Source organism: Podarcis liolepis (assembly GCF_965112155.1).
Source record: "Podarcis liolepis genome assembly, chromosome: 16".
Lineage (NCBI taxonomy): Eukaryota > Metazoa > Chordata > Lepidosauria > Squamata > Lacertidae > Podarcis > Podarcis liolepis.
The window spans coordinates 33,464,990-33,485,747 of NC_139567.1; the positions used below are offsets into that span (position 1 = coordinate 33,464,990).

The following is a 20,758-nucleotide window of genomic DNA, read 5'->3' on the forward strand; positions in this document are numbered from 1 at the left end:
TTACTTCTTACAAACACAATATTACAAGTTATCCCCATTAGATTTAGGATAGAATTACTGTAACCCAGGATAATTCAGACTTCAAATACATACATTTTATACCACTATTTAATTCCCCGCTCCATATCAAATCAGTCTTGAGAGGGCAGAAGAAGCTAGTTATCAAAATATTAGATGCTTAAGCAAGCAGGTATTTTAGTTAAACAGCTAGGGATACTTACTACAGTGTATCTGGTGGACCAATAATAAGAACTTCCCATCGATATAGATCATTGTCATCTATTAAACCTGCTGAAAATCCTTCCACTGGGTTTTTGTTGAGCTCTGTTCAAAAAAGAAAAAATATATATACTGTTATAGAAGAGGTAACATTTACATATGTCTTGTGCTTCATTTGTAACAAGCAAACAAATAACTTTCAGAGCTTATCCAAGTGCTCTTTAAGTTAGAACTCAATTGTTCTATGCCACATTCTCAGGGTCCCTAGTTTGCTCATTATCTCGTAAACACAAAGCTCATATTCAATGATATACCAAATGCCCAACACATAAAGCCATTTCAGAGAAACCAAGTTGCTCATTCCTAGCCATATGGTCCTACTCCCCTGTGAGCCTCCAAACTGACTTGTGGCTAGATTCTTCTTCCCTGAAATAATGGCTATCTAATTACGTATGCTACAACCAACTATAAATTCCAATAAAACATAGTTTAAAGTATTTTACCTTGTTATTTAGCCAATAAGCCTGCTATGATCACCTGAACAAGCTAGTTGCCTCATGATACATAAAGGCTAGGGGCAAGGGAAAAATTACCCCTTCTGCTTATTCTGGGCCTTCACATCTCTAGTTCCTTCCCTTGGGCAAAAAAATGATGTCTTTTATAATGCAGAATACTCATACCAAACCTGACCATCAACTTCAGTTTGTCATTATTTACTTAGGCTGTAAGTTGGTCTAAAAATGTGTTTACACACTAAAAAAAATTATTGCTTTATTAAGATACAAATAAATCAAGGTTATAGGCTATCCATTAAATCATTTGTGTGAAGAATAAATCCAGATCCCAGTTGCTTTCCAGCTGCTGACTGAGAGCAGCCTAAATTGCTTGTGACCTGCATAAGAGAACTAGTTACCACGTGAACCCGCCAGGCAACCAAGGTCAGCTTCAAAGGCCCTTCTCCGTATGTACCCAGCTAGTGAGAGCAAGCCTTTTTTGTGGTAGTGCCTAAACTGTCAAATTAATTCCTCAATATTTAACCAAGTACCTGCCAAGGTAACAAGAGGGTCAAAGTGGATCCTATTCCCTTGCATTTAGCATCCCTTCATTTTATCATGTACTTGTTGTTTTATTATGGCAGTTTGCTGCTTTTATTAACAGCTTGCCACTTCGTTTTATGATTTTTAATGCTGTTTTTATGGGTTTCTAATTCATTTCTCTGTCAACCTCCTTGAGGACTTTTGAAAGTCAAAAGGTGGACATGTATTTCTTAAATAAGAAGCTATTAAACTCTTTGTGAGGCCTAGACAACCAGTTACCATTCACCCACAAGTAATGGGTATAGAACAAAGTTTTCCAAACTTTTCATGTTGGTGACACACTTTTTAGTCACACTTTTTATTTGCATCACTTCACAACACAGTAATTCAGCTTTACTAGCAAACCAGAGGTTAAACTAACCCCTTTCCAGCCCCAGGAGGAGCATGGGGAGAGTTCGCGCAACACACCTATACACTGCAGCCGACACACTAATGTGACACACAGCTTGGAAAGCTCTGGTATAGAATTTACTTTATTTTACACAGCTTCTTTGAAGTGCAAGCAATTTTACGAAGCCTGTTCAACTGAAGTGCATACCCTAGATCAGGGGTTCCCAAATGTCATTCAGGTAGTCTGAGGCATAGCTGTGGATTTGTGGTTGTTACCAAGAAATCACCAATGAATTGCAGTCAGCAATAATTATTTCCCATAACTGGTACCTGCAGTATCTTCAAACATTTACAGAAATGTTCTTAAGGTTTTGTTAGTGTAAGCATAGTCTTCTGATAAATTCAAACCTCGACTCTGTTGCAATCTAACTTCCCAATCTTACATTCCAAATACTTGGAAGAAAGTTTAACTTAAAGTATGGGCATGCTAAGGATCTAAATATGCTTGGACAGAAGCAAAAATAAAATAAAATAAAATAAAGACTACAGGGCAGAAGCAGCCATCTTCCAGATGTTGATGGGACTACAACTCCCATCATAGCCAATGGGAAGGGATAATCAAAATTTTAGTTCAACAATATCTGGTAGTCACCACATTGGCTGCTCTGTACTAGACGGTCACAAGCCCCAGATACTAGAAACAAATGGAAATGCACACATTACATTATCTAAAAGGTCAAATAAATATGACTGTGGATGTCATTAATATACCTAGAATATATCACTTGTGAGCCTTTAAAGTACACCCTGTGTATCAAATTGGAATCCTTAAGAGCCACCCTATAAGGTAAGTCAGTAGTACTGCAGCATGGGAAGCTGGAAAAATGTGGCTTGATATACAGTAATCCAAACTGGGGACTTCCTAATTTGTCTTACATCCTGATCAACATTCTGTCTGTCCCTGATGATTTGCAGAAGGCACAGCAAGAGTTGAAGTATGTTGCAACACTCTTCCAAGCCTTACGTTTTCATACACTGATAAAATTCACTTGTCTCATTTCAATACACTTTTAAAGTGTTGCCCCCCTAGTAGAGAACACAAAATCTACCCATAGTAGGAACAGCTGATTGTTTTCTCGCAAATCTTTTAAACAGATTGTACAGGAAACTTGATTCAAGGTTTGCAGGATGACATAATTTGACACAGTTGTGGTAAAGGGCAAAAGCAGAGTAGGCCGTGGACTTAACTGGATGCCACAACCGTGTTTCAGGTTGAAAAAAATTAGTAACTATCATGGGGTCACAGAGTCGAACACGACCAAGACAACAACAAAAACTGATGCAATGGACATGGTCCAAACCACAGAGGAAGAACTATGTGCATCTCCACTAAGGTTAGCAAACAGAAGAAACAAGTTAGTTTGCATAAAGCATTTCCCTAGTTATGCTCTATTTTTTTGTTTTTCAACTGATGTTAAGAATGACCCACAGAGGGAGACAGCACTCTTGTATTTAGCAACAGCTTTAATCCCTTGGCTCCTTTGGTTTTTCTACAGTGAAGTTGCGGACTTTTGAAGTTACTCAATCTTTAATGCAGTGTTTTGAACCAAGCACAAAGTCTGTTGTACTGAAATGCCACTGTAAAGTAAATCTCAAGACCTTGCCTTCTGGTGCTGTCCTCTTGTGACGAGGTTATGGCCTGAAATGGAAATCTGACTCATTCTACTCCAACAGTACTTTCATTTGGTACACCAAGATGGCAGTGCCAAGAATTAAAAAAACCAAGTAAACAGTTTTGACTGTGCCATGGATCAGCAATCCAGTTTTTAGCACAAGCTGGGATTTAGAATTACTTCCACAACCAAGTCCAGGGTTATAAGCCAAAAAGGAAACCGTGGCTGGGATATGGCTTTAGTACAAAGCTGTTATGAGCAAGCAGCACTCCATCACTGGTTTACAGGGAGAGAGCCCTCTATACAAATCCAGGTGAATCAAATCGGTACAAGTCAACAAAAATGACTAAGCAGGAAGAGCCCTATGGCTAAAGGAGCAACTATGAATGGTATATCGACTTTTCAACTTCCGTTGGTGGTTGCAGCCTGCCATTTCAAAGGAACCTGTCTGCCACAGCACTCTGAACACCAAGGAAACAAAGAAGTCAGGGCTTTCCTGAATAGCTTGTAAATGTGCAAGCTAATAGGATCATAGAATTGTAAGTCGCCTTGAGTCCATCAGGGAAAAAGGCAGGGCATAAATAAATTTAACAACAACAGAGTTTGAAGGGACCCATAGGGGCATCTAGTTCCACCCTCTTCAGTGAAGGACTTGCAACTAAATAATCCCTGAAAGATGGCCATCCAAGCTCTGTTTAAAAACCTCCAATGAAGGAGTATCCACCACCTTAGATCAATTATCTCATCAACTGTTCAACTTTAGTATTTTGTTTCTGGTGCTGTGTCTAACTTAAATTGTCAATTCAACAGGGCCTGTCTATATATTTTATGCAGCACCTAGTTTTTAAGTGCTATAAATATAAGCTGAGAAAACCAATACCTACAACTATTGACTTCAGGAAGATTTATTATTATATAGAAAAGAATACCAATCAACCATAACATATAAAACAATAGAAAAGCACAGTGCTGATGAGAGATGGGGTGGAAACTGTTGCTAAGATCATTTGGTTGTTTCAGTCTGCTGACTTGCCTGTATTCTTTGTTTACATAGAAAATTTTAATGTATGTCCTTATTGGACTTTAGCTTTGTTTGCTTTATGATGGAGCTGCTATTTTGTTATTTACTGAACTTGTTTTTATGGATTCTGTATTTTTTCTATATTATTTTATCCATATATTTCTATATTGTTGTTGTTATTGTCCCCTGCTCTGGAACTGAAAATATTCAATGAAGAGCAGGTTATAAATACTTAAATGATTAAAAATAATTTAAATTAAATTAAAACCAGCCAACAAACTGAAATTGTGGCATTCAACTTCATAGTGGAGGCACCTAGGAAATATATAAATACAGTGGTACCTCAGGTTAAGAACTTAATTCATTCCAGAGGTCCATTCTTAACCTGAAACTGTTCTTAACCTGAAGCACCACTTTAGCTAATGGGACCTCCCGTTGCCGCCATGCTGCCAGAGCACAATTTCTGTTCTCATCCTGAAGCAAAGTTCTTAACCCGAGGTACTAGTTCTGGGTTAGCGGAGTCTGTAACCTGAAGCGTCTGTAACCTGAGGTACCACTGTATGGTGAAAAAGGTGAAGGGCTCCATGAAAAATGATTTTGGCAATCCCACCCGCCATTGAACCCAATGAGTTTTGACTATAAGTGATTTTGGCTTTAGACGCAATACCCCCATGTAAGTTGTGGGCCTAATGTACTTGCCTGTTAAGCCCTAATGGTTTGAAATTCAACACCAACACCCTGAACTAGATTTGGAAACAGTGCAGCTATCAGCAAGGCTCATTTAATGCTGGTGAGATACACTACAATATGTGGTCCTAGTTAGCAATCTAGTTGCTTTATTTTATACTACGGTAACTTCAGTTTCTGATCAATATTGAAAAGCAAGCCCCACATATAACACACTGCAACAATCCAAATGAGGGGTTACCAGAAACCATGCATGAACTATCCCTGCTTAGCAAAGGCTACAACTTCTGCACCAACCTAGGCTTGGAAAAGATGCACAACATCAGTAAGGCCTCCACTGGGGCTCCAATGGCAGCTAGGAGAACCTTAGAGCTGTGCACCTGACCTATCAGGCGAGTCCAGCCCCATCCATAACTGGTTAAACACCTTATCATTATAAACCAACAAAACTCCTACACAGCAGTACACAGCTTTGCTTCCTCATTCCTTGAATTTGTAACCAAAGCTTAGATCAGTATTCTAGTACTGCATTGTCCCATGTGAACTAAACTACTGCAACATGCAAAATCGTATGCTACCTACTGGTTTCTTTGGACGCTAACATTCTGCTTTAATCCAGACCCAGCGCTCAGTAACATGGTTGCAAGAGGGCTGTTCCCCTCTGGCCACTGTAGGCTTCGCAAGGCAATAAAGCAACAAGAATGCTGAGGAAAGGCCCTTTTTACATCACTATAATCCCACCACCTCCACAACGTTCTTTATAAAGAGTTCCAAAACCCAGCAGCAGTTGATACCATCTGTCCGCTGAGGCCTCAACAACTCAAGGAACATCCTATTCAAGGAAGAGAAGATAAGCTTTAGTGAGAACTTCAGTGATTCCCAATTAGCTAATTGGGACCCCTGCTTTTCAGGGGTCTGACAGTATTGTGGACCCTTTTTCCCCCCAAAAGCCAACACACAGACCACCTACTTTTGCAAATTTTGATATCTCTATGGTAGTTTTGTTATGTGAATAGTCCCAATGATCCCCTGGGTGGGTTACGCAGACCCCTGGTGTCTGTGGGCCACCAATTGGGAACCACTGATCTAGAACATTTTGTTACCTAATTCTACTATGCAAATAGTTTTAACATCATATCTATAGATCTGTTTCAAGACACTGGCAACTACAGACACAGGAATATTTGCTTTCTCACATTTCCACCAGATGTTTAAAATCTCCATTTTATTGCAATGTCAGTGCCTACCATCACCTCTTTTTCCAAGACTTCCAAGGTGTCCAATGACATTGGAAGGCTGTCTTACCACTTTTCACTATAGCTTGTAGCTATCGAAAAGGTGGCTCCCTTAAAAAATAAACAATTCCAGACTTCTGGAATACTGTCTTGAAAGTCCTGCTTCCATTTATCTTTATAGTACTGCTATTTAACAAGATCTACAGAATTGCTAGTATCTGGTATATCTTAGCATATTATTTAAATTTATTTATTATGAATAAAGCCCCTTATTATTTAAGCACTAAGTTATACAAGCAGTAACCATGTCCCTCCATTTAATTAATCAATTGCTTCCCATAAAAGCATCCCAAAACATTTATCACAGTAAACATGTACTTTGGGTTTAATGATACACTAGATAAGCTGGAGATCACCAGCAAACCAGCTATGTTTGAGCTGAGGAAATTCAGTAGTGATGCTGAATACACAAACTAGTCATCAGTTATCAGATGAGGGCCACTGAAAAGCACAGGAATCAAGCTGCAAAAAAGCTGGATTGGGGTGAGGCTATTTGGATCTACATGAGCAACAATGTTAAACTGATCCAAACTTGACATACTAATGCTTACTTGCCAGGTAGGCTGATTTAGGAAGATGAAGAACTACAGCTTTATAAGAGATTAGACAACTGTACACCTGTTTCAGAAAGGATTAAGTTTTCCATTAAGAACAAGTGGCCATACAAGTTATTCTTACCTGTAACACAAAAATGGGAAGGCAGAACCCATTGCATAATGCCAGTGTATGGTTACAGAACCAAAGTTTTAAAACTGTAGTATAGAGTGGAAGTAGCGTAAACATTTTCCTAAAGTTTCTGAAGAATGTGAAATTGCTTCAATTTATTTTATGGGAAGCAACAAATAAATGGAATTTAAATAAATAAGATCGTCCCTTCAACATTCTCCACCCCTTAGTGATACAGTACCTTTTGATGCCAGGTATACCATTTACAACATTAGAAATTTTGTCCATAAATTCATAACTAGCTGTGGCAAAGTCTTCAAACCAAATAGCAGGAATAAAAAACAGGCAGCATAAAACTGGACACAGCAGCTTTAGTTCAGGTTCCAACGAGGGAACATAGGATGATCAGCTGCTAACCAGCTATACAGAGTCAAGCCATTAGTTCACATAGCTCAGTACTTTCTACACCATGGGTCGGCAAACTAAGGCCCGCAAGCCGGATCAGGACCAACTGCCTTCTGGATCCGGCCCACGGACGGTCCAGGAACTGCCATGTGGATCGCCAGCGCGTGTGTTCTTTCCCTCTCCCTCACACGGCGGTGGCGGTGCCTCCTCCTCCCAGCTTCTCCCTGCCCTGCCTAGAAGAGGAAGGGGGCTGGGCTATGTTGTTGTTAGGCAGAGCCCAGCACCTTGATGAGAATGGAAATTGTCCCCAATCCTGGACATCAGAGTAATTATTTGATGACTGAAGTAAAAGCACTGAGTCACCCCACCTTCAAGTAAGTTACGGGGAGAGAATGTGTTCCTGTGTGTGCAGTTTGACCACACAAACTTTGCTCACACCTGTATCTGGCATGCAGCCCTGAAGTGTGACTATGACCCTTGGGTCAAAAAAGACTAGTTACCTCTCATTTAAGGAACTGGATGAGCTTTTTTAGGGTTCCAATACTGAAACAGGTTCATGGACCAAACAAAAGCCATTTTCCTGCTTTCAGTTGCACCATGTTGCGTTGTGTCCTTTTAAGTACAAAATAGACATTAGAATCAATTTCTTGAGGAAGTTTGGCTACGTACATGGGTCATTCAAAATCCATTTATAGCCAGCATACTGGGAGACCACTCTAAATCACTGCTGTAGGTTGACACCTTGAACAACAGTAGTCCTTTCAGAATTATGCAGCGGCTTGTGTATTTTGCATGTGCACGCACAGACACCATACTGTAACATATGAAAGCATCCATTCATGCAATTTTTTTGGCTCAACTCTCTAGGGAGCAAGCAAAATGTTGTCATAAGTCCAAAACTGATCATACGCTAGTATACAAGTGATTAGGCTAGATGCAAGTTTTGGTGGGAGGAAGTAAGCTCATTAGATAGTAAGTGGTTCTACCGACAAGAGAACTCAAGAATTCCAAAGAGTAAATATCCTGACTGACAGGATTACGGTATGACCTCTTAAACTGAGAAGATAACCTAAATGAACATCAATCAATCAATCAGTTTCCAAAACAAAAGGGATTCACTGTGAAGGAATAGCTATTTAAATCAACAAGACCATCTACTCACTAAGCTTAGCTTCTCTTTCCTGTTTTGTCAGTACAGTCTAACCAGCAATAGCAGCAGTTGTAAAACATCTCTGACGCCTCAGCTCAGGCTTGCCAACACTCTGTGCTCTCACAAATTGCAGTTGTTTTATTTTACACTTGGCTCAGCACAGGCCTGCTTGTTTATCTTTCCCACAAGCCAAACTTAACAGTACGGGACACCCTTCTGCCAATCCAATACTTCTTCCACTTCTGTATCACTGCCCTCTATTTCAAAAACAGGTATGAATTGAGCATGTTGGCCTGTGTTCTCAAACTGTGAAAGTCTATGGAGACATGGTCACTAATGCAAATGGTGCAAACTTGTCACTGAGACTGACTAATGAAACATGTCTCTAGCTTGCATCAAGCATGAACAGTTTGCTGCTGCTTTCTAGTCAGGACATACATGAAGAGTGCGCAGAAACAGTGTCAAAAGCTGCTAAGGCAAACCTTTATTTCTTCATGACGTTTTTACTTCCTTAGAAAACCTTACAATACTTTATTTTGTCCAGTGCTCAGAGAACATGCAACTTTTCAGCAGGAATTATGACAAGAAAGGGGAACATAGAGAAATCAAGTCTATTTATTGTGTCAAGAACTTAAACAAAAAGAAAAGTTACACAGCACAATTGCTAGTATGAGTCTTTGGAATACCGGTAGCTTCTGTTCTGCCATGGGAACTTGAATGTTTAATAAAATTACCATGTTGCCTAATAAAATTCAGTAAAAAACAGTTTAGCTAAAATAATTATTAAAAAGGCAACTATTACTAAGGCAATAAAACTCAAGCAGGATAACCCAGTAATAATGTTCACAAAAGACTACAATCATAATGAATTGGGCACATAAAGTTGTGCAAAACAAATATTTATAATTTTTTATTTATACAGTGGTACCTCGGGTTAAGTACTTAATTCGTTCCGGAGGTCCGTACTTAACCTGAAACTGTTCTTAACCTGAAGCACCACTTTAGCTAATGGGGCCTCCTGCTGCTGCCACGCGAGCACAATTTCTGTTCTCACCCTGAAGCAAAGTTCTTAACCTGAAGTACTATTTCTGGGTTAGCTGAGTCTGTAACCTGAAGTGTATGTAACCTGAAGCGTATGTAACCCGAGGTACCACTGTAATGGCATTTAAGTGGATTATTACCCCAACCTTTTGCTTCATAATGCTCCAATAGGAATTGACACTCAAATTCAAGTTGACAGTATTTAATCCAGGCATAGGCAAACTTGGCCCTCCAGATGTTTTGGGACTACAACTACCATCATCCCTAGCTAACAGGACCAGTGGTCAGGGATGATGGGAATTGTAGTCTCAAAAACATTTGGAGGGCCGAGTTTGCCTATGCCTGATTTAATCACTTCATATTTGGACTTGTCATCTTCCTTAGATTTGTGAACATGTAAAAAATATATATATACGAAGTTTGTTTCCACTAAGCCACCTTTGCCTCCCTGCCCCCCAAAATACAAAAAGTGGCCACATTTCTGAATCAGAAGCTGTATATTCTTCTAATGCTGATTAATCAAAAAGTTTGTCTTTTCAAATTGATGTAAAACAGTTCAGAATTGTAGCTAGTTTCATTCCCAGTATTTTGGATCCAGCTGCTTCTATATAAAGATTAGCTTTATGTATTGATGATGGATATTATTGCTGAAAACCATTTCCTGAAGCTTTTGAGATTTATTAGGCTGTGTCCAACTAAGTTCAACTCCAAGTAGATTCACTGAAATTAATGGAGCTATGTTAATAAAGTCCATTAAGTTCAATGGGTCTACTCCAAATATTAGATACAATTCAATGCAATTTTGTATTTAATATAGGGCAATTCATATCCTATGCAAAAAATATAAAAAACAAAAACCCTGAGATTTTAGGTTTTGCCCTAGATTAACTATATAGCTTTGCAGAATTCAGTTCTGGCAAAGAACAGTATGATAAGTGAAAGATGAAGGGACAACAAGGATCAGTGACCAGATGTCATAAAGCAGCGACCAATACTGTAAAAGTTTCCGATTCTGAATGCTGCAGCCTTTTGCATGCACTGCCTTTATAATGGGAAAAGTACATATCCAAAATAAAATCTGTTTGTTTGGGTTTTTCTGAAGCATGAAGGCTGAAAGTCTTACAAATCTAAGTTTGATGCCAGAGACTAGATCCGCCTCATGCAGTGTTCTGCGCATGCGGATTTATAAAAGCCAAATAGTCCCGACAGTAAGCTGCTCTCATCACTGAAGTGATTTACTGTGCTTTAAAGGTCTTAAAGCATCTGTTCAAAGCTTTAGCTGCATTTACAATTTCTACAGCCTAAGAATGGGAGGTCTGAAGGCACCAAGTGAGATGTTGCCTTGCCTAATTGTGATCACATCTGCAAATTCTTGTTTGTGTACCATATTCAACTAGAATTAATGCTGAACAGTGCTACTCAAGAGCTTCACATAATGAACCACACAGGATTTCCATACATGAAACTACATTACTGGTGCAAAGACATGCTTGGAAGAGCAAACAGTTCTCTTGAACCAAGAGCCTCAAAAGCAAAATATTCTGATGCTTTAACTCTTCTCAGTGAAAAGATTGGTTTATCATTTGGATTACCAAAGCTTGAACATACTAAATTAACATTTTCCTTGTAGTCAAATCTGGGCTGGAAATACATGTATCCCAAGGAGAAAGAATCTTAGGCTAATGGAAGAAAACTATTCTCCTACTGGCAGAAAAACAGGTAGATACCTACCTCCTGGACCATTCAAAAATCAAAAGAACCAAGGGAAAAGAACTGAGCTCAGTTGTATTTGAATAACCATCCATACAGCTGTGAAGAAGCTAACCTCACACTTCTGCTAAGATGGAGTTCAAAGTTACTGTAAAGAACAAATGTTTTAGGATGGATCAGAGGGTGGTTATAAATGAAGTGGAAAGGACACTTCAAGGGGATGTCACTAAAGATGGGAAACCAGTAAAGAATGAACTAGTCAAATATTCAGTAGAGCCAAGAACACCACAATCTAAGAGACTGCTTCTTTTAATTGCATCATTAATTCTGTCATCTGACATAAAGGCAAGAGTCAGTTCTTTGCTCCTCATCCCTGTAGGGGGCAGGGTCCAGTCCCTCCCCCCACAACATAGTTTACAAAGCATTTAAAGATTGCCTCTCTTGTATAGTTTGTGGCATGTTATTTCATCCATTTTTAAAATGTCTGTAGCTGGTCTCTTCTTGCAGTTCCAGGATAAGAAACCAAGAACTGCAAGTTGCATGAATATCAATCACACATTTATTCTATGCATTGCACTATTTGATAGTTTACAATGTCACTGCTTCATAACTGTCAGAAAAAAGAAGCCTTTAACAGTTCACATACCTTGTTGCTTTAAGTAAAATAATCAGCTAGTCAAACAAGTCAACACTCTAGATTGTGACTAGAACTAGTAGGTCTCATACAAATATATCCATTCCACCAATATGTACTGGTCTGTAGACCAGGTGCAGCATGCAGCCTCTATCTCGTCTCTCATTCCAACCCCCCCCCACCCTCCCAGCTGTGCTCTACCCACTTCTATTATGCCTGGTCTCTTTCCAAATGCCAGATCACTAAGTATGGAACAGCCACACTAGCAACTACACTCCATAGTGGGACCTTTCAGCTTATGCTGCAACTGTGCATTCTATGCAGCTCACTGAGGCATTCCTTCCACTTATCTCTCCACCAACACCACAATGAGTAGAGATCAGCAGATGGGCAGTGCAAGCTCAGAGTCCTTACCACACAGTACAGTAAGTGAGCCACCCAACCAGAACACGGCAGATAGAGAGGTCTTTGAAAAGACGTGGTAAGCCCTCTGAGCTCATAGGGCCCACCAACTGGTCTCTCTCATTCTTTCTGTGACACACACACACACACACACACACACACTTCATATCATACAACACAGTTCATCATAGAATGTTACAGCCACATGTTCAGTAATAATTTCTCTTGGCCTCCCTAATCTCCATTAATACACCATTTGCACTGAATTCACACATTTCACTTTGTTGAAAAGGACTTTACTTAACAGAAGACTAACGAGACTTTCAAAAAACTACATCTGCAAATTTAGAAATGTCTTAAGTATCAATTTTCCCAGTTAAGAAACCTGATGATACTAGGCATAATGTTGCTTTAAGATACCACTTTTTTAAAAAAAGGTATTCTATCTGACTACGCAGTAGAGTAATACAACTTAGAACAGTAGAGATACAGGTTCTATAAAGTGCACAAATATTTATAATAAAAAAACTTGTGCATCTTCTAGAATCTGCTGTTCTGTTCAGTTGATTTCCAAACTGTGCTGTCCAAGCTCTTTGTTTCACAGTTGCAAAGTACTTCACATGCCAGCTAGGAAGGGGCAGGAAAGCGAGTAGGAGAATGGAAAGCATTCACCTGATGTACGGAAGCTGGCCCACTGTACGCGACAGCTCTCCACAGTAATTAATATATAATAATTCAAGACATTGTCTGCTAACAGTTCCATTTTAAAGTTACCCAAAATCTTCCTAATGTGAGAGTCAATGCCCTCCCCCCACCCAAGTCCAACAGTTTGAGAAACTTCCATGGTGAAGTTTCAGCATGGACAAGCTTTTTCAACTGTAAACCTTACATAAGAAGATCCAGAATGTTCTCCTTCAAGGAAAATTGTCATGTGAAGTGCTATTAAAGCAAGGAACTTGCTTTTGAAACACACTGCTCTTTTTCCATTGCGGAAAAAATTGCCATATGCAAATGATATCCATTGTATGACATATATTGATGCAGCTTTCTGGTTAGTGAACCTACAGATATCTTACTCATATAATGGTAGCACTAAGCTACTGGAGTAAGAAGTTACTTTTAATACTACATCACTACCAAGGCAACATCAGACTCAGTCACCCAAAAGGTGTTAATCAACTATGCATAGCTTCTGCATCCTTTTAAGCCGCCTGGCTTTCTGTCCAAACTGTAGGAATTATACTGCTTAAGGCATTGCTACTTAATGGGGATCAATGGCACCCTCAAATGTATGCTTGAGTTTCTCAGCTCTTGTAATAGTTACCTTAGTAAACACCATTCCAAGGGGAGAGAACACGATGTATCCCAAGTAGTTGTCTACAATAAATCTGAATCTTGTGGCACTCAATGACTAGCAGGTCAATTGTGGCATAAGCTGCCACAACAAACTTGTTAAGTCTTTCAGGTGTCACAAGATGCTTTCCCGCCCTGCAACAGACTAAAATGGCCAGCTCTCAAGAAGTTAAGTGCCTAATAACACAGCTGATGTATGTGTGACAGAAGTAGACAGTAATACAACTTGCTAACATTCTGTTTAAAGATTAGAACAGCTGAAAGTGGAACACAAGTGCCAGTGAACAGGAGGGGGGTGGGAACATAAGCAGCACAAGGGAGTAACCCTCTTGGAGCAGTCAGACATAGGAAACACAGAGCTGGGAAGTCTGAATTTCCTGATCAGTCTTTTGCGAGGGGAGTTCTTTAATCAAGAGGAAGTTTTACTTTGCAGAGATTCTGACACAGAACATAATTCGAACAGAGCCCTGTGAGGTTTTTGGCAGGTTTTTTTTTTAAAAAAAAATCCTTGTCTGGAATATGTATCTACTTCTACCAGATCCTGTTGTAACTAAACACATACTGATATGGACACATATAATGTGTTATTATACTCACTTCAAATGAGTTCTGATCCACATACCCTGAGATCTATCTTGGAAATTTCAACTTTTGTCATATTCACATTAACTTAGTATTATGAATAGCATTATACCATCAAGGGTCCACAACTTTTGGCTGGCCCTGGAGACCAGATCAAACATTTGGGTCACCAGGACCTGACCATTCACTGGTCCCTGGCCTCACACTTTTGCACAAAGTATGGGACAATCCTTCATTTGAGTTTGGATCTGGACTTAAACAAGTGTTGCCCAAGTGTCCCAGGTGGCTCAGCAGCTTAGTGTCTAAAGAAGCCCACACCATCCTTTCCAGCTCTGGAAATGGGGGCGGGAAGGATGTTGTCTGTTTGGTTTAGCACTGCTAAGAAACAGCCTTCTGCCTAGCCTTGGTACTGAAAAGAGAGCAGGGATCACTGCACAACAGGTGGGATTATTTCCAAGGACTTCTCCAGATCAAAGGCTGGGAGGAAGGCTGGGATCTTTACACTTGTCAGAGGGCAGCATTGAGAGCAAAAATGTAGAATCCTACCTCAATCCTAGTAAGAAGCACAAGGTTCTGCAGCCATATCACTTGCTGGAGTAGAAACTGCAAGTGTCAGTTGCATATACATCCAAATGTCAATGCCATCTTTCTCCCTTCCCTTCTCTGTCTCTCTCTCAGCCATTCACAAATAAAATTGTAACACAATTTTAAAAGGTGACTACGCAAAGCAAAAGGTAAACTACTTCACTGTAGAGTAACAATAAAATACAAGCAACTATCGATTCACCTGTGTCCAATTGACAAGTGACCGTGCATGAATGCATCATGTCGGCCCAGAAGTGGCCAGAAAAGGGGGAGTAATGGGGTAATGCATGCTCTGCCGACGTGCATGGGTTTCACGAATGTAACCCCCATGCAAATCAGGCATTACCTGTAGCAGCAACCAATATAATTACAACTTAACAGTATAAACCAGCACCATTATTCAATTAAAAGCTGAGTTAAACCACTAATCCTTTGACCCATTTAAAAGCAGTCAACAGTGCTCCTCTCATAAGAAATTTCACAATGCTAGAGCCACCACTTAAAAGGCCTTGTATTTTGTGCTCACAAACCTGATGGACCTTACCGGTGGCCCCATGAGCAGAACCTTTGCTGCCAATCTTAAGGTCCAAGTTCAGGTAATCCTTCAAATAACTTGACCCCAAGTAATTCAGTGCTTCAAAGGTAAGAATACACTGGCAAATAGTGCATCCGGTACAGAACTGGTATAATATGGCCATGGGACAGAATAGAAGTTTAGCTAGCACAACCTCAGAAGGTCATCTCTCTAAAAACTGTGCTGTCTATTCACACTGCATTACTTCCAGTGGGTTGTGCAGTCACATCCTGATGCAATATCACTCAATTTTTACATGTTATTAGAACTGGATCAAGATGTAAGCATTTGAGATTGCACTATAAAAAACCCTAAAGGATTATGAGCATATGAAGGTGCCTTTTACAGAGTTAGCTCTGTAAAGTCCTAGACCTTAGGCAGAAGGGCAAGCCCAACTCACAAAGATCCTTTTAACCAGAGATGCCAGGAGTTGAACTTTTGTAAGAAACTCACGACGTGGAGTGCAGAGGGAGGAAAGCCTTACAGATCTGTTTATATTCATAAAAACCCTGTTTTTACATTATCCTTTAAAAAATTCTCTACCTAATACCAAGCTACATTAATTTCTTCATCTTTCTGCCATCAACCCAGCATTTTTATGTTGTTATTTATTTCAACTATTTACATATATTGCTTAACACTACAGTTTCTAATTGGTGTTCCAAGGGGAAAAAATCTTCAAAATATAAATATTATGTTAACAGAAAAATGAAATCCTTAACTGTCCCTTCTATCCTCCCCAACCCCTTTGGGGTTACTAGAGGGCCAATGATGTGTTTTGCAGTCACAACTCAGAGTTCGTATTAGGGGCAATTCATACTAGTATCTTGTTCTTACTGCATGTTGTGGAGTTTGATACTCTGATTTTTCCATGCAGATATACAGGATAACATATATGATACAAAATAAAAAATATCTACTTTCGCATTGCTACAAAAGGCATTTTGACAGTTGACATAGTACTTTACACAACAATTAAAATAATGTAACATTTGTATTTAGCTGTTGTACTAGCATATTTGAGAGGCAGTATGGTGCTATTTGACAGAGCCAAAGCAAACAAACCTAGGTATTTACTTGCCTTGCATTTAAGATTAAAGGCAGCTTTATAAGACACCCTGCATTGCTTTTAGTAACTTTAACCTTCGGTTGGCATTTAATAGGCTCCTTTATTTTATATTGCTGCAGCAATCTCTTTCCTTCCCCTTGTACACCCCTTCTGATTCTCTTAAACCAGGGCCTCGCCGTTTAATATATCAAACTCCATATATCTGATTATTGTATTGTAATCTGCAAGTACCGGTATTTTTACACAAGGGAAGAGGAGGCTGTTAGGTTTGACCAACACCTTAATCAAAGGACTGGTGAATCTGTATGGGGAGAACGACTTCATTCTCACAGGAGGAGTCAGAGAGGCTACAAGAAAGCATGAACACAGGAGTTGGGAGGAGGAGAAGAGCAGTGACACATGCTGTTTTCTACACCCAGGACTGCAGCCACTGTTGGCTCATTTCTCTTTCGGTCTGGCAATGACTAGCACATGGGGCTACACTGCATGTCTAACCACTTAGGAAACCTATGTGCATGCCCGCTGGGACAGGACAAGCTCTGAATCAGTAGCTAGAGTGTTAGCAAAGCAAGGCCAGGGACAAAGGAAGGGGGAGGGGAGTAGTTATGAAGCAAGTTGTGGAAGCAAATTAGATAAGTGAAGGAAGCAGCCAGTCTTTCCAACAACATCCTTTCCAGTGCCCCAAACCCCATAGTAAGGTTACAATCCTTCGCAAATTTTATCCCCAAGCTTCAGATCTAGTCACTTCTGATCCAAAAGTTCACTACCCACATCCTGCCACTTCTGAAAAAAGCAGCCTTGAGACAATGATCACCTAGCTAAGCAGAAGGGGTTAGAAAGGAACAGCCTTGGCAGCAGTGTCAGCAATATTGGGGGGGGGGGGCACTGAGGACTATGATAGCTCTCTCTGCTATGGATTTAAACAGTGCTTTTTTCAGGGGGGAATGCAGGGGTATGCATACCCCTAAACATTTTGTGAATCTTTGTACTTTTGTCCATTTACTGTATTTATTTCCCCTGATTTGAACTATAAAATGGTGATTTTCTTGAGTCAAAATGAGAGTGCCCCTAAACATTTTTTTAGAAAAAAGCACTGGATTTAAAACATTAATTCCCCTGGAATTCCACCACAATATAATAATCTACAAATGTCAACCTTACCCTGCTTTGTTCAAAATAGGCAATGTACAATGTTATCCTATAGACTGAGCAGGAATCTAGATTCCTGTCCACCCACCCCAGTTACAGAAGACACAACTTGCTCCCAATTCCAGCTGTCCAGTAAATCCTCTATCACTCACTTAAACAATCCTCAAACTTCAACCTGTTCCTCCTCTCCAGTTTCCAGTCCTTCACATGGGAACACTCATGGAGGAACAGGAGGGAGGGAAAGAAGGACAAAAGAAATCAATGTAGCGCCCCAAAGCATTCTTTAATAAACCAAATTAAATGCACGGTTGACCTCCCTTCACACAAGGTGCCTGTTAGCTATGGGGATGTCACTTTCATACAGCACCACTGAAAAAGCAACACAGTTGGTTACATTTTCAGTTCCTCAGGCATGACCAGAGTTCAACTATTATAGCTTTAAACTCAACAGCTAAGGTTCCACCACCAAATAATGGTACTCATCTTCACAACTAACCAGGGTCTGTTTCTCTAGTTATGATTCTAATCATTCCTTCTGCACTCTACACACACTTTATGTTCTCTTCTGTTTGTCACCTCTTCATCTTCCATCACCATTTTGCACCCCAAGCATTCATGTCCACCCCAGGCACACAAGCCACACCTTGCTCTCAGTTTGATCTGTCAAATAACTCACCTATCACTCACATAAAAAACCTCATCTATCCTCAAATGTCAGCATGTTCCTCCTCTCTAGCTTCCCCCCACTTCATCTAGGCACTTTCAGCCCTTATTTAACCCACCTCAGCCTGCTTACTCTTCCTTCATTTCCAAGTCTCACTCAGAGCTCTCAGGCCATCCCCATCAAACTTTACAGCTACCCAAAGTTTGCCTCACTTAAAGTCTCCTTAGCTACTGTTTGCCAGCCTGTTCGCATTACCTCTCAACTTACCCAAACTTACCACCCCAACTGATCGCCAAGATCCTTCTCGCACTTCTCATGCCCCTTCTCCAACTCACTCAGGTCTCCCCACCCCTGTACTCCTTCCCAGCACACTTCCAAGCCACTCCTCCTTGTTTTAACTCCAGCTGCCCTACATAGCCGGCTTACCATCTCCCAGCCCTTTATCACGCCTCCTATCTTTCCCCTCATGGTGCCTAGCTATCTGTTCACATCCAGTTCTTTGCCAATTTCTATACTAGAGACTGGAGAGCAGGAATATTTAAAACCCAGTAATGCTTCTTTTTTACTTTCGAACTCCTCTTTCCATGCACAAAGATTGCCCCCACCTACCTCAACCCCATTATCTGCCCCCACCCCACCTCACCCACTTACCCAGGCACTCCCTAAGTTGCTTTTACACCCTACTTGCTGTGTCAGAGCCCACAGTGTACTTGCCCTCTGGCCTCTATCGCTCTATCTAACCCCACCTCCTTCGTTCCAGATCAGCCACCTTTTTTACTCCTCACCTCAGCACTCCCTACTCAGGTGGCTTAAGTAAGGCTTCACCCACCTCCAGCTAAACTACATGGAGCCCCTTTCTGGAATAAGCATCGCCCACCCCTACCCAGTGATCCCCACACTCCTCCTAGTTACTTAGCACCTATTTATCACCAGTTCTCACCCACTTATGACAATTCCATATACCCCACCTTTCAGAATATAAAAACCTTCCAAGGCAGCTGACAAGAAGTCACCAGAAACCTTCACCCCAGAGCACTTGACGGCAGATCCCCCAGCAAGGGGTGGGGGAAAGCCCACCTAGAGCCCCCTACCTGTACCCTCCTATATTCAGGCGCCCCACTTCACTTCCACCCTACACCTCAACACTCCCACCCCGCTTCTTACCTTCTCCCCCCTCCCCCAAAGCCCCCCACCCCTCCTCACCACTTTAACCTGGTGCCCCCTTTTCGGGGAACTTTCCTCCCCTTCGACCCCCACGATCCTTACCCCTGCCTCACCCCCTACTTTTAGCTCTTTCCCCAAACCAGCGCCCTCCGACCACGTTTCACGCCACCCCTCCCCCAACCCCACTTCCTCCCACCGCCTCCCCTCAGCAACCCCAGGCCGGCCAGGTCCGAGGGGGGCAGGGAGAGACGGGCCTGCCTGCCTCTGCCTGCGCTGTGGTGTGTTTTGCCCCGACCGACGGACGGACCGACCTGCCAGCTGTCTCCGCAGTAGCAGCGCGGACTGGAGCTCCGTCATTCTCCCCGCCGGTGCCCGGGGAGGGGAGTCTGGGGCGGCCGCTGTGGAGGCGACGGCGTGCTCCTCCTCCTCCTCCTCCTCTTGCCGGGCTAGAGCCAGCCGGCTAGCGCTCGCCCCTCCTCGCTCAAGCCGACCCCGCCGCCGGGGGCCTTCCCGTCCTCTCAGCGGCGCCGCCTCGCGTCCCTCGTCCGGGGGTTGGGAGGGGGCTGGGGGGGAGGAAGGGGCGAGGGGGAGGGGGAGCAGCCGCCGCCGCTCCTGAGGAGATTCTGAGGCGGTGGCGGGCGACGCGTGGCGGAAGAGGAGGGGTCCCGCCAGCCCCGCGTTTCTCTCGCTCGCTCTCTCCCCCTCACGGAAACCTTCCCCTCAGCTTCTGCCGCTTTTTCTCTTCTTTCCCTCTTCCTTTTTTTAAAAAAAGGAAAAATCTTTCCTTTCTCTCTTTTCCAGCCCCCCCCTCCCCTCTTCACGGAATTTCACTGCACTCGGGCGCCGCGGCGCGCAGGCGCACTGCTCGCTACTCTTTCCGCGCAGGCGCCTTCTCTCGCTCTTTCGCCTCCTTTTCTTTCTCTCTCGATGGTCCGCCTACAAAGGAGCGAGGGAGGTTCCCGCCATGTTTGGAAGGTCGACGGGTGGGAGGGAGACAAGCGGCGCTGTGTAGAGCGTAGGGAGGATGGGGGGGGGGTAATTCACTGAACTCGGCGCCATCTTGGGAAGGGCAAGAGCCGTCCTGACTGACTTCGCTAACCCTAAAAGTTTGTCAAAATGCGCGGGGGGGGGGGAGAATTTGTTACTCCAACTTCGCACAAAGCACGCACGCAATTTTTTAAAAAATGTATTTAAAATGTTTATAATACGTCCTTCATTGTATAAATTCGTGTGTGGACCAAAACTGTAATACACAAATTGTGGCTTTCAAATCTCACAGTCGTGTGTT

At 41.8% G+C, this 20,758-nt stretch overlaps 1 protein-coding gene across 3 annotated transcripts in view; it reads right to left on the reverse strand.

Moving 5' to 3' along the window:
• UBE2G1 (ubiquitin conjugating enzyme E2 G1) overlaps positions 1-20,354 on the reverse strand; it is a 31,587-nt gene extending 11,233 nt beyond the window's left edge. Inside the window, exons 1-2 of one of the 3 annotated variants that reach the window (XM_083479677.1) lie at positions 19,782-20,354; positions 222-324 (exon numbers count right to left, since the gene is read on the reverse strand). In XM_083479677.1, coding sequence (XP_083335803.1) covers positions 222-324; positions 19,782-19,827 — 149 coding nt within the window. In that variant the 5' untranslated portion in view covers positions 19,828-20,354. Of the gene's footprint in view, positions 1-221; positions 325-5,609; positions 5,647-18,583; positions 18,699-19,781 lie in introns of those variants that run through there. The other 2 variants (XM_083479678.1, XM_083479679.1) reach the window with 2 other exon arrangements.
• Positions 20,355-20,758: the final 404 nt, after the last annotated feature.